Raw genomic sequence first — 13,449 nt, forward strand, 5'->3', positions numbered from 1 at the left:
CATAACCGACTTTAACAATGTGGTGATGTTCATCTCAGCTTATCTTTTGGCCAATTATGTCTTTAAATTGTTCATCTGCCACCGTTGTGTCCTGCATGTTTCCCATATTGCTAAAGTGTTTTGTACATTTACACAACTGCATACATGTGTAACAGCTGGCAGCGGATAAAGGGACATTTTAATAGTAAAAGGTCCTAAGAAACACAATAGCTGTCCATGTGAGTGTCACTGACCACAGAGATCAGATGTTAGAGATGACGCATTACCAATTTTTTGTTAACTGTGAAGCCGTGCGACTTTGCCCTACTCTGCTGCTTCCTCTCTGAGGGCATTGTGGCTTTGTGGCAAAAGTACTCCTGCACGACAGTGTCTGATCTAGAGGATAGATACTTGGCCAAGTCTGGTGACACCATGGTGACAGGACTTATTACCGCCATAGCCATCCAAGTCAGTGTCCTAAGGTTAAGCAAATCTTCTGTATGGATATGAACCGAGACAGATGAGAGGAGAAACGTGGCAAAGGCAGATGCTTTCATACGTACGCTTTGTTAGTTTTGCCTTTAGTTTGTCTTTCCTTCTCAGTCTGTGTATTAGTCCGATATCAGAAGAATCCGAATCAGAAGGAGCTTTATTGCCAAGTAGTGTTTTACACATACGAGGAATTTCATGTAGTGATAAGGTGCTACATGTAGACAAACATACAGTCAACATAAATAAATGTAGACATATATAAATATGGAATGGAAGAACAATGTTGCAGATATATACATGTAAATTATTCTGGGTATGTGAAACAGGTCACATCATCTCATTAAGCCTTTATTATGTGGTTTCTCCTTTAAGACATGAGAAAAGTGTCACAAAAGCTCAAGAGAACTGACTGACTGAGATTTACAAATTGAATCAAATTATGAACATCAACATACACATCCCACCCCTCTCTCTCACTAACACACACAGGCATGCAAGTCAAAAAAATAATTGTGACGCGATGGAAACAATTTCATGGCATCCAAACCTGCAATCCCTGCTTTTATTTCTGCTCCCCATAACCTTTCTGATGCTTGTCAAAGCGTGTATTGACGCACCTGCTGAACTTCTGCTGATGTAAGATTTGTTTTTGTGTGAAGACTTAGCAGATGTGCCTGCTGAAAAATCAGGTGACCTGCAGTTCCTGTTGATGGTTACAATTCATGTCATATGTGTTTTACGGACAGAAGAAGTGGGCTTAAAATAAAATTACTTTAAAACTTTAATCTCTGATCCCATTTGGATTCATTTAAACCTTTGGACCTTTTTGTGATTGTTTCTGACGCTGTGTTTACGTGCTTGTGACAGGCTGTGTTGTGTGTCTTATCTCCGCTGCTGCACTCAAGCTTCTCTTACAAAAGAGATCTTGATCTTAATGATATTGCCTTATTAAACAAAGATTATTATGTTGATAATAAGTCTACAGTAGATGAAAATACTGATTCTCTTCACGGTTTCACAATTCCAGAAACAAAACATGCGAAGTGGTAGGCTTGCTGCCGTTTGCAGTTTTGTCCTCCTTATGAACTTGTGATGCATCATTTATCTGGGAATACACACTCAGGGTGCTGTCAGATCGCTATGTCCAGAGACACACTCCTAGGAACAGATGCAAAACGCAGCAAGTCTTACATTTTTTGTGTTTAAAAAAAAAACAACCCCTCATTACTTGGCTTATTGTGAATATCAGTCACTGCTCCACTTCCCCTTCACAACGGCCTCTGTAGAGTCCAGATAAGTCTTGTGTTTTCATTATCACTTTGGCCTGCTGCACTGATCCTGTTGTATCTGCATATATGTTTACAATTGTGTGTTTACTGTCTCTTTGTATGTGTGAAAATAGTGCTTTGCGTGTAGTGATGTGTGTAAGTGTGTGTTTATGCGTGTGTGTGGAGGTGAAGCTGGGCAGGCAGTCATTTCCTGAGGGAAAATGATAGCAACTGACGTTACCACTTCCTGCAGCATCATACCGATGTTTCAGCTGAAACAAACGATTCTCTCTCTCTCTCTGGGTCTTCTTCTCTTCTCTTCTTGTCTGACACAGACAAGACATAGGTACCAGTGACGCAGAAAAAAAAGAAGAGGAAGAGAAGAAGAACACAACATGCTTTCTGGAAGCGTTCTCTGTGTAGCGTAGACTCCAATACAGACGGAGTATAGTCAGTCCAGGGCATCTTGTTGAAACAGTTTTTAGATACAGTACCATGTTCTCAAAACTATGTTTGTGCAAACCCACTCGTTGAATGACTTGCTTTTATATGTACAGTATGTCACATTCTCTGCTCTTCTTCTCACTCCACATTGTGCATATACAGCATGTATGCAGTTCTACATTTGAAGATGTCTCAGATGTCTTGGCAGTGAGTAATGATGGCATCTCTATGTGTGGAACCAGAAAGAGCTACACACACACAATCAAGTAAAGAAATCAAGTCAGATTTGTTAATGACAGAAATCTGGTTTTGACTGACTTTAATTCAGTGCGTCTCTCTGGAAAATAGTTCTGTGTGTTAGTGTTAGTTTGGCTTGTGTACCAAAAAAACACATCACCACACTCTTTTGAGCAACATTGAGGTGTGCAGTGAGATGGTGTGATTAAACTGCTGATTCTCACAAAATGCGACAATCACAAAACCTCAGACGTTATCAGCTTAGTTCCTCCCATTGCTAGAATTTGAAGTTTCAAAACAGCTCTATAGTAACTGATAAAACCAACGATCATTAACAATTCAAGTGTTGAGGGACTATATAAATGCATGTTGTGCAGTCAAACTGCTAAAACAAACAGAACTCGGTTTTACATTTAAGTTCAGACAAAATGTTTCAACATGTTGATGAAGAGTTGAGTATAACTTTGTGTTAAGTAAATTGGAAATTCCTACTTAATGAGATGGCCCAAAATTGGGTTAGAATATTTTATTCAATATAAAAGTGATATTTTCAATGAAGGGATGTAAAAAGCAGATACAGAATATACATGTTACATAGTATAATGATCACTGTATAGTGACAGAGTGGAATTGTTTTGTAATGATGATGAAAGAAATACTGAGGTTGAAGAGATATTCAAGCTACCCTCTGGAACAGTCTCTTTTTTGTTTTGATGTCTGTCCATTTTTATTGTGATCACACAACCTTTCATATAACAGGCCATATGCCTGCATACCACCACCCAGTGTTTGTGCAATAAACTAAACAGGCCACAAGCTAATTGAGAGCTTTGTTTACTATTTAGGATAATCCAGTTTAAAAAAAAAAAAAATAGCCCAACCTCGCAGATGTTTTCTGGTGCTGGCTTTGAAGTCTTAGCAGAAAAGAGAGACTGAAAAAAATCCTACTTTAATGATTGTGTGTGTGAGCAGAAACTGACTAAATCAGTGTCTGTTTGTAATATATTGATCGCTGTTCCTTTCCTGCATTGGAAATATTAGATGTGTATGTTTTTCTCTTAATGAACTTCTTAATATAAACTGACAGTGAAGAGATAGCTTCTCATTAGTAAACATCTCAAAAGTTGATCTTTTAGCGTCCTCATCCAAGCTTTCCTGTTGTGAAACAGTGACAAACAATTCTGACAACGCACTGAATTCTTCTTATCCTATTCTAATATCATTGACACTTCCTCAAAATCCCAGCCCAGGAGCATCCGGAGTAACAATGAGTCATCTAATAAATACACTTCACCTGCCTGAGACACCGGGACATGCCAGGTGTTGACACTTGAAATGTCTTTACCAGCTGTGTTTACAAGCTCAGCCTGACATCGCAGAAAGAAAAATACACAGATATAGATCAACATGAGACAGGTGGATATTTAGGTCTTCTACTACAGCACCAATACCCCAGTAATACAATACTACATTACCATTAAGTCCTGCATTGAACATTTGACTTGAGTAAAGATATAAAACCATTAGGAGCAACCTATAGCTTACTGAGAGTATCAAAAGTCAATTACTTATTATTCCATATGGCTCTGTTCAGTGTTATATTCATCATCTTTATATTATGGGAATATTTAAAAGTGTAAGCAACATTTTACTACTACTTTAACTACTTTATAAACTGTTTGGGTTGCTATGCAAAATATATCCTATTTTTATAAACTATTTTGCATTTAATTTTTATTTTTTCATTTGTGCAAATTATGTAATAGTTAGCTGGCAAATAAATGCACAGTAGAGAAGCAAAAAGTACAACATTTCTGTCAATATCTCTCTATTTCTCTGTAATGGAGCAAAATAAAAGGGAGCAGAAATGCAAATCCTCATATAAAGTAGGCTAATATACTACAAAACTGTAATCAAACCCAGAGAATAGGCTACTATTCAACCACCGACAAACACAAGCATGCATGCATAAATCTGCAGGACATGCAGAGACATATGAAAGACACAAATACACTCAATGGAAAACGGGCACAGACACCAAGGACAATATATCACACACAACACGGACATATACACACTCCATGTACACATTATGTGGAGATCAGGCTGTTGCTGTAGAGTCTGGGGTGAAAGTATTTTTAAACTGCGACCTGCAGCCATCCCCACATAACAGTCGCTTTCAACCACCTTTTTTTATGTTTAGCCTTGTGAAGCTGGAAGACAGCAGCGTTAAGCTGGGTGAAACCAAAACTAAAAGAAAGTAAAGGGGTGACACACAGCCATCGCTCTCTCTCTCACACACAGACACACACGCTTTTTTTGCAATAACAGGAGAACAAATTCAATTGAACTGAAATGAATTCATGTAAAAGCAGAAGCTCTGAATAATACTATCTTCTTATCTCAACACAAAAATGAGCCCGCAGTCAATTAAGACAAATAGGCCCGTTCGCTTCCTCTCGGTCGTTATTATCAGAAACGCCGATTGAATCTCGGCTGCTATCTTCTGGTATTTCCTCGGTCCAAGTGTGCAGTTACGCAAACACCGAATTGATATCTCATATCTGAGGCTATAGCCAAACGTTTCCACTGAGGATGTTCATGCACTTTCTGCACAAGAAGACTTCAGGAAACCATGACGCACTCAGAGGGCTGAGCTCTTTTAGGGGGGAGTTTTTGACTGTCTGAGGCAGTTCACACTTTGTCTTCACCGCGCAAAGAAGAGTCACTTTGGAAAAGAGTGCTTTTATATTTTCTTGTTGTTCTGTTAAAGAGAGACAGGATGAAGCTGATTCTGTTCTTCGTTATCTCCTGCCTCGCCTTACATAACGGAAAGGGTAAGTCGACGGTTTATAATTATTATTATAAAATACTTTGTGACTGTTACGCAGATGCAGGACGGGGTAGGCTTCATATGGACGCTTTTCTTAAAGACAGGTCATAGTGGAAAAAGTTAAATAATTTCACAACCTGACAGCTTAAGTGCTCTCCCGGGACATCCTCACAATAACAGAGCAGCGAGTTACCCAAACTGGGGTCTGGGGTCTTAGATTGACAAGTAAAATTTGGGACTGTTTCACTTCACTGGTATTTGCCTCCCAGTGTCAGCATAATGTTATTACCGTAAGTGACTCATTTGTAAACCGCAGGTTTCGTTGTCATCGCTGCGGGGCTGATCTATATCTTCCCACTTGTGCAGTAGACCTAAGAAAACACAATTTTAAAGTCTAAAATTTCACATGTAGGCCTTCTAAACGGAAATATTCTGTTATGATAAGGAACAAGGGTCCAACACGTTGAAGTTCATGAGGGAAAATGTGTGGGAACCCCTGCCAGGCCTTGTGAATGTTAAATCGGAAAGCGCAAAGGCGTTTCAATTTCCGAGTGAAGTTTTGATGTGGCGTGTTTCTTTGTAAGGGGGCTTTTTGGACTCTCACCATGACACATTAGGCCATTGTCGATTTCTAATATAGTGGAGGGGCACTGCAAAGTTAGAGAAAACCCTAATAAATAAAATAATAACAAAGCATGTGGCTGGGTTATACCGGGTTATACATGTATTCTTCTTGTAATTTTTAGATGTTGCCAATAACTATAGGCCTATTTAAGCAGCGAAACAAAGATTTTTATTCAGTAGAATTGGCCTTAAACACAATGCCCCACAAGATATTTTCAAATGTGAAATGCCCCTAGGGAGTATGGATTCTTAAAGTTAAAATATTAGTATAAAATATTTAATGAATGTGGCTGGTTAAAAGACTCTAACCAGGAAATGGTTATCACAGGAGAGCCCAACTTTAAATGAATAGATGAAAATTACAATGGACATTTACAAAATGAGATAACAGCATTTGTTCATAATAAATTGGTCTAATTTACTTCAGGGTTGGAAAACAGTGTTAACTATGTAATGCCCCATAGGCCTGATTTTATTTTCACAAATCAGTGATTATGTAAAAAAAAATAATTGCTGTTATCTTATTATAATATTTGCGTTCTTCAGAAGGATACTGTTTTGAGATTTGTGACATTAATGTGTCATGTGCATTTACAGTGTCAGAGATGCATTCTGTGGAAATGTCCTGTTACAAAAAATTATTTGAAATTAATTATAAAATGACACCTTGTTTTATTGTAGAAGCCAAATGACAAACAAAAGCTATACAGCCAGTTGACACTAAAAACTGCACTTAATCAACTGATTATCATCAATTCATATTAGGCCAGTTGTCTTTAAAGTAACACTCTCACTGTCAATTTTACTGACAGACAATATTCAAACTACTTGTCACAGGAAGCCACCTGTGGCACCCACATTTCCAATAAAATAATATTGATGCATCCCTCAGATACTAATAGCCTGTATCACCGATGGTGGTGGATTACTTTCGGCAGTAGTAGCCTATCAATGTGATGCAGAAATGTCACACCAGAGTTTCAGGAGGAAATTTATTTTTAAACAATAAAAAAATGCTTTCCGGTGTTTATGATTTTCTTGATTTTTGTTGTTGTTTGTTTTAAACTAGAACTCAACTGTGTGGGGGAAAAAAGGAAGCTGTGCATATTTAGTTTGCAGCATTCATAAATCAGAATCCCAACATCGATCATCAAACAGTCAAAATCCCCTGATCTATTGATTAACATGAATTTTGTTTTGCGGGGATGGCTAATGAAACACTTGATAGCTGTCAGCTAGTTTCTTTACACTGGATAGTTGTGTAAAATAACTGTAAATGCTTTCACCATCCGATAAACTCTATGAGCAGCTTGTTGAGAAAAAGCTGTGATGCTGTCACTTCCTATGCTAATACATTACTGAAGAGAATAAACAGCGCTGAAGTCCATTAGGCCAACTGTCACTTTACCCCTGTTGCAAAATAATGTTGTAATCTCCTGAAACTCTCCAAACATGGAACTAGTAAACCCCAAATGTCATATTAAGCAGATCCAGATGAGCAAGAAGATATTGCCCAAGAACTCTCAAGAAATTCTTGCAAAAAATGTTGGAGGGAAAAAAACAACATAACTGAAACATCAATGACCCTCTGTCTCTCTCTAGGAGCACCTAGGACTGCTGTGTATAAGTTTGTGAGATGTAACCCTGAGGGAGACCAGGCCAACTGTGTGACTCAACAAAGTCCAGAAATGGCATGGAGTCCAGACCTACCAGCCAAACTGCCTGCTTCTACTGCACAGTATTTGTAAGTATGCATGTGTTGCCTGAGTGTGTGTTTCTGTGAGAGTTTACAAGCTTAGGGTGTGATGGTTTATTTGCTCTGTGAGTTGCTCAGAGTAAGGTGAGTGTGTCTTAGCAGCAGTTCACTTCACTGTGGGATGAGAAAAACATCCATCTCGGTGACAATATACTACACAGTTGTCAGATAAACACAGACTTGAAATATAGAAATGCTGATGCTGCATTGGATCTGTTACCTTGGTTAACACAACTCCGGCAACACAACCTCTGTCTGTGTGTATCTCTGTGTGTGTTTATGTGTTGTGTGTGTGTGTGTGTGTGTGTGTGTGTGTGTGTGTGTGTTTGAGAGTGTATAAGTGTGAGGTAGGTGGCCAAGAAAAGCCAGAATAGAAGACAACGTGGAGGGATAAAGAAAGACAGAGGGACTGTCAGAGAGAGGGCAGGGAGGTTTGAGCTGGAATAAGAACGACCTAAAGAGCTCATGGTCTATTTCATACTCTCGCAGAGTACAGGAGTAGCAGTATGTGTAAATTAAAGCATTAGATGTTGATCTATGGTCACTTTTCACTTCTCTGTATAGTTTGGAATGCAGGTGAGGAATGTTGCTGTGCGCTGAAAGATAATTTTATGAGAAAGAGTACAGTAGGAAAAATGGGGAAATTAGAGGTGGGCTATGCCAAAAACTACAAATATGATAAACTCACACACGTGTGTGTGTGTGTCTGTGTGTGTGTGTGTTTGTGGTGAAGGGACTACTTTGCTCAAATTGCTTTCTGGAAACATACTTGAGCTATGTGTACCGTACAGACTCCAATATAGAGGAAGTATAGTCAGTCAAGGGCATCTTATTGAAACAGTCTACTAAGTTAGATACCATGATGTTGGTGCAAACCCACTCCTTGTATGACTGGTCACATTCTCTGCTCTTCTTCCCACTCTACACTGTGCATATACGGCATGCATGCAGTTCAACATTTGAGAATGCTTGTTGGCTTCAAGCACTGATGACATCTGTGGTTTCAATATGGGCTCATCCAGGCTCATACTGTGCTGTATGTCATCATGTCTGCTGTCACAATGCTAAACGAAACAAAGAAGACATAAAATATATTATTTTAATATTTGTCTGTCTGTGGTACACCTTTTGGGGAGCCATGTGTCCAGTTATTGTCCCAGAGTTCCACCCAATGCATGCTATGATAGACTTAACCTTCTAGAAAACAAAATGTGAATTAACACTTAATTCTTAATTAATAATAATTATCAATTTTTCTTGAATCCTACAGGGAGGCTCCTTGAGCAATAATATTGAAGTATTAAAGAATTTGTCATGGCAATATATAAAATAAACTTAGATGGTGCTCAGCAAAGCGCATATCTCCTTCAGTGTTATTCAACTAACATAAGTTTTACAAAAAGTACTGAGTCATAATTAATTCTCCATTTGTTTCTTTGTATCAATTACTGTAAAAAATTGGCCGGGCAGTTATCTCAAACTGTGCTTCCATGTCGTTAAATTTGTGTATATACATAAACTTAAAATACACATACGCACTTCACGCCTCCTTTGGCCTCTCATCAGTTTTCCTTTCCACCATGACCAAGTTATTCACAGTTTTAAGAACTGTTGAGAAAGTTTGTATCACAGTCTTGGTCTTAGCCCTCAATTTCCTCTTATAGGGTTCCTCTTAACTGACATCAATCCTATCAGTTAATGAAATTATATTTAAAAAAAAGGAAACTTCTCAAAAATGAATACCACAAATACTATTTATCTGGCTGCAGTCCATCTACAATGTTGTTTGGAATGGGTTTAATCAGCTGTTGCAATATATATATATATGTACTTTACACATACATAATGTAAACTCCCAGACAACTATACAAAAATCACTGACATATTACAAGTTCCACAGAGAAACTCTGCTTCATGTCACATTTTCTCAAGCATATTTTCTATATCTGATATGTACAAAGAGGCATTGAAAAGAAGCATGACAGCTTTAGCACCAATGAGTCAAAGAACATTGATTAAATACTGTATGCTACTCCACTGAGTCACTATCATCACATGATTTTACCTGGTCTGATCAATGAAACTGGTTAAAAGTCCAAATGAGAAACACCATAGGTGTGAAGCTTCTATAAATGATTTGGGATTACAGAGCAGAGACACAAAGGAGAAGAGAGGCAAAGAGTGCAGAGGGCAGAAGCAAGTGGAAATGATGGTTGGAGACAGAGTGAATGAAAGTTAGAAAAGTTGAAAATTGATTAGAAAAATGAAAACTGATCTTATGGAATGTTTGTGTTGTTAGTCTGAGTCTTATCTCTCCCCGTACATAATTTCAGCTTGCTTAAAAATACCAGGTACACAGCAGCAACCCTCCCCTTTGCAGCTCGCCTTGAACAGGAAGCCAAAGGGAAGTGTTGAGAGGAAGTGGGCTGTGACGCCTGGTGGGCTGCTGCTTCTGGTCTATTGTTTTGTATCTATGTATGTGTGACACTAGTCTGATAATCAGGCTTGAGACACTGGAAAACTAACAAGAGAACGCTAGATTGTGAAAGTATCCAACAGAAAAAAATCCCACCCCGTCTCTTCAGGCGTCCCTCCACAGGTACACACAGGTAGTAGACAGGCAGATAGGCCATGCTTATTACAGTCCTGCGACAGCCACAGGTACCAGATTTTTATATTTTTTGTGTCAGAGCATTTGATTTATTGATTGCTGTCGGGATGTAAAGAGAATTTCAACAAATATAACAAAAATGCTTCTGAACTAAATTGCCTACCCCCTGCTTTAATGCTGTTTCTAGATCTTGATTGTCCTGAAAACCAGAATCCACGGTACAGCATGCATAAGAGTAGACTTACTGCAAAAAAGGTTTTTACTTCAAACCCATCAGCAGTAGCAGGATATGAGGTTGAGAGTATCGGGTGTTGATATGTGTTACACGTTTTAGGCTACAAACTGTGTAAAGGCCTTGTACACACAAGTGTATTCTGGCTAATTAGGCGTCTTCTTGTTGAAGTTTGGCTGAGCTATATTGGAATTCAGTGAGCTCATCAAACTTTGTGAGTCAATAAAAATAATACAACACTAAGTTAACAGAAATGTCAGACAGATGTCAATCAAGCGCAGTCTGTACATGCCCACATAGTCCTCAGAGGAGATCTAATCAGGCAAACTAAGTGAAAACACCTGTGTCGGCCTTTATGCCTATGACCTATCATCTGCCTAATTGATGCACACCTGGTATTTCTTAGCTGCTGTTTCCTAACACTTCTACTTGTTCCTGATAATTGTTTGAACATAAAACCAAAAAGCTTAAAACAATAAATATGCCTCTGTCCTTTTTTTGGAGTAACAGCTTCAACATGAAAAAACATAAAGAAAGCAACACCCAACTCTAGACCTTTAAAGTCCCCTTTCACTCAAAAATGTGTTCTGGTTGTTGCTACTGTCATTGTGCCAAATGTGCAGTAGGGTTGCAACCAGTGATTATTTTCATTATCAATTATCAACCTATTATATATTGATTAATCGTTGGGTCTATAAAATAGAAAATTGTGTAAAATGCTTGTTATGATTTACCACAGCCCAAGGAGAAGTATTCATATTTGCTGAAGAAAAGCATTAGATCCTCACATTTTAGAAGCTGGAACCAGCAAATGCTTGGTATTATTGTTCGAAAAATTACAATAATTACTAATCGGTTATAAAAATAGTTGATGATTAATTTTCTGCCAATTGGTGAGTCAATTGATTGATTAGGCAGAGTTTGACACAATACGACTGTTTTTGAATGAATATGCTGAAGGGAGAAAAATTCTCTGCACTCACCCTAAATCTTAAGTTTAAGACATGTACGTATGAGAAACTTATAAACCTAAACAAGTGTGATGTGGAAACTACCAGCACACACCAATGAAGTAGGAGACATCTTGCATCATGCAAGTTAAAAAACTTTTGAAATGAAAATTTTTTGTCTTCTCATAGATTATGGGTTTAAAATGAGAGGAAAATAGTAAATGTGCTTTTAAGAGCTTGTAAGTAGTTTATTGAACTTTCTTTGTGGAAAAACCATATCACAAACAAACAACCTGCCATACTCCATCAACATTTTTCAATATCTGACTCTTAATCTGTTTCCAGAGAGGCAGAGCCTGTGGAGGATGAGAGTCCAGAGGAAGATGAGGACAAGATGGATGAGTATGAAGAGATGGAAGAGGAAGAATCACCAATGATGAGTGAAAAGGGGGAGTCACCTGTGGTTGAGCAGCAAGAGGAAGGTTCTGGAGTTTATGAAGGCTCTGCAACTGAAGGTGAATTCGTGGCTGATCAGGCCTCCATAACTGGTGCAAGCGAGACAGGCTCTGGCGAGTCCTGGACAGAGAAAGACAGTGAGCTAAACAAAGGTAAGGTTTTTGGGGAAAATTATTAAATAGATTAGATTAGATTATATAAGAATAGATTAAATATTTTTCTTGGTCCTGGCTTTTCTCTGCTCCATTTAATCTGACTTGTCCTTGTTCTTCTGCTTATAGGTTGGGATACCAAGGCCATGAGGCGATTGTTCCCTAGCAGGTCTGAGGTTGGTGAGTCAAAACCAGCGGAGGATGAGCTGAGAGAAGACCACCTTCTGCAGCTGTAGACTACTAACACAAACACACACACACACACACACACACACACAGGCTTGCATCTATTTTATATCCAACCTCTATAGTAAAACAAATTTTGATTTACCACCTGGTGGTGGAAAAGCTCAGAGATTGACAAAGGCCAGATATATATTTTGTATCATCAGTGCTATTGATGGGAGGTAGAACAACTGTAAACAATGAAAAAGTAAAAGAATGGTCTGCATAAATGAGACATATACACACTTTAGTTTAGTTTAAGATGGCAGTGACCTGCATTTGTCCTTTCATGTGGTAAAGATGTTGTAAATTGGAATATGCTTTTTAATATGAACATGTTACAACACAAATATGCTTTCAAATAATTTTAATTCCAGTGCAATAAGATGTTGTCTATGCATTGCTCACTCTGTGCAGCTTTAGTTCCAACCATCTTTTTAGAGCTATGAGGCCTGTGTTACTTTATAACATACAAAAACAAAGACTTATTTATATTATTTGATCCCTTTCTCTCAAATGTTGTGACACTTTACATTTACCCAGGAGGGTTATGCAATCACTTCTGGGAACTTCTGGTCTGCAAGGTTGAACACGAGAATCTTGCAAACCCAAACCACTCAGGAATGGATTAACGCAATGTCAACCGCTGTGAGCTGGATCACATACAAAATATGTATTGTGCACATGCATTAATTTTAACATGCTTTGCCTTGTCTAATTTGCATTTGAAATACTTCAATCAATAAAGGATTTATAACAACAGTATTCAATAGTGTTTTCAGTAACTGTTCTGTTTATTGTATCTCCTCAGTCAGTTGGGTAATTTGTGAATCTTAGGTATGAATTAGCAGGGTTTTAATGGTTTTATTCTGCCTGTGTCAGCTTTCACATTTATAGACATGAGATTGTCTTTGGATGCTTTATAGCTATGTAATTTTCTAGAAATAAAAGACAGTTTTTGCAAAAGTCTACTTTTCTAACATAAAGAGAATATGATAAAGATGAATATGACATTAAACTTTTAGGACAACCTCAGCACAAAGCCAATACAACTGTAGTAAAAGTACAATAGATATCGTGAAAGCGTCTGATTTAAAACAATTTTGCACAACAAACAATACAATTAATGCACCAGGTGTTTTGAACATCATGTCCAAATGGTGATCCACTACTTAATACTAACCAATATT

The 13,449-nt window shown here is 38.0% G+C and overlaps 1 protein-coding gene across 1 annotated transcript; it reads left to right on the forward strand.

Annotated features, from left to right (window-relative positions):
- The first annotated feature begins 5,073 nt into the window (after window positions 1-5,073).
- srgn (serglycin) lies at window positions 5,074-13,024 on the forward strand. The gene is made up of 4 exons (XM_038700712.1): window positions 5,074-5,257; window positions 7,480-7,621; window positions 11,772-12,034; window positions 12,164-13,024. Exons 1-4 carry the CDS (start codon window positions 5,203-5,205, stop codon window positions 12,268-12,270), a joined length of 567 nt encoding a protein of 188 aa, XP_038556640.1. The 5' UTR covers window positions 5,074-5,202; the 3' UTR covers window positions 12,271-13,024.
- Window positions 13,025-13,449: the final 425 nt, after the last annotated feature.

The sequence above is a fragment of the Micropterus salmoides genome, unplaced genomic scaffold (assembly GCF_014851395.1).
Source record: "Micropterus salmoides isolate LMB-PRFRI ecotype aquatic unplaced genomic scaffold, ASM1485139v1 Ms_hic_scaffold_6, whole genome shotgun sequence".
Taxonomy (NCBI): Eukaryota; Metazoa; Chordata; class Actinopteri; order Centrarchiformes; family Centrarchidae; genus Micropterus; species Micropterus salmoides.

What these genes read in the sequence shown, in the direction of transcription:
- srgn (XM_038700712.1), top strand. Translation starts at nt 5,203, where the DNA reads ATGAAGCTGATTCTGTTCTTCGTTATCTCCTGCCTCGCCTTACATAAC. An exon ending in GCTTCTACTGCACAGTATTT is followed by an intron (nt 7,622 to 11,771) that starts GTAAGTATGCAT and finishes ATCTGTTTCCAG; the next exon opens with AGAGGCAGAGCCTGTGGAGG. An exon ending in AGACAGTGAGCTAAACAAAG is followed by an intron (nt 12,035 to 12,163) that starts GTAAGGTTTTTG and finishes TTCTGCTTATAG; the next exon opens with GTTGGGATACCAAGGCCATG.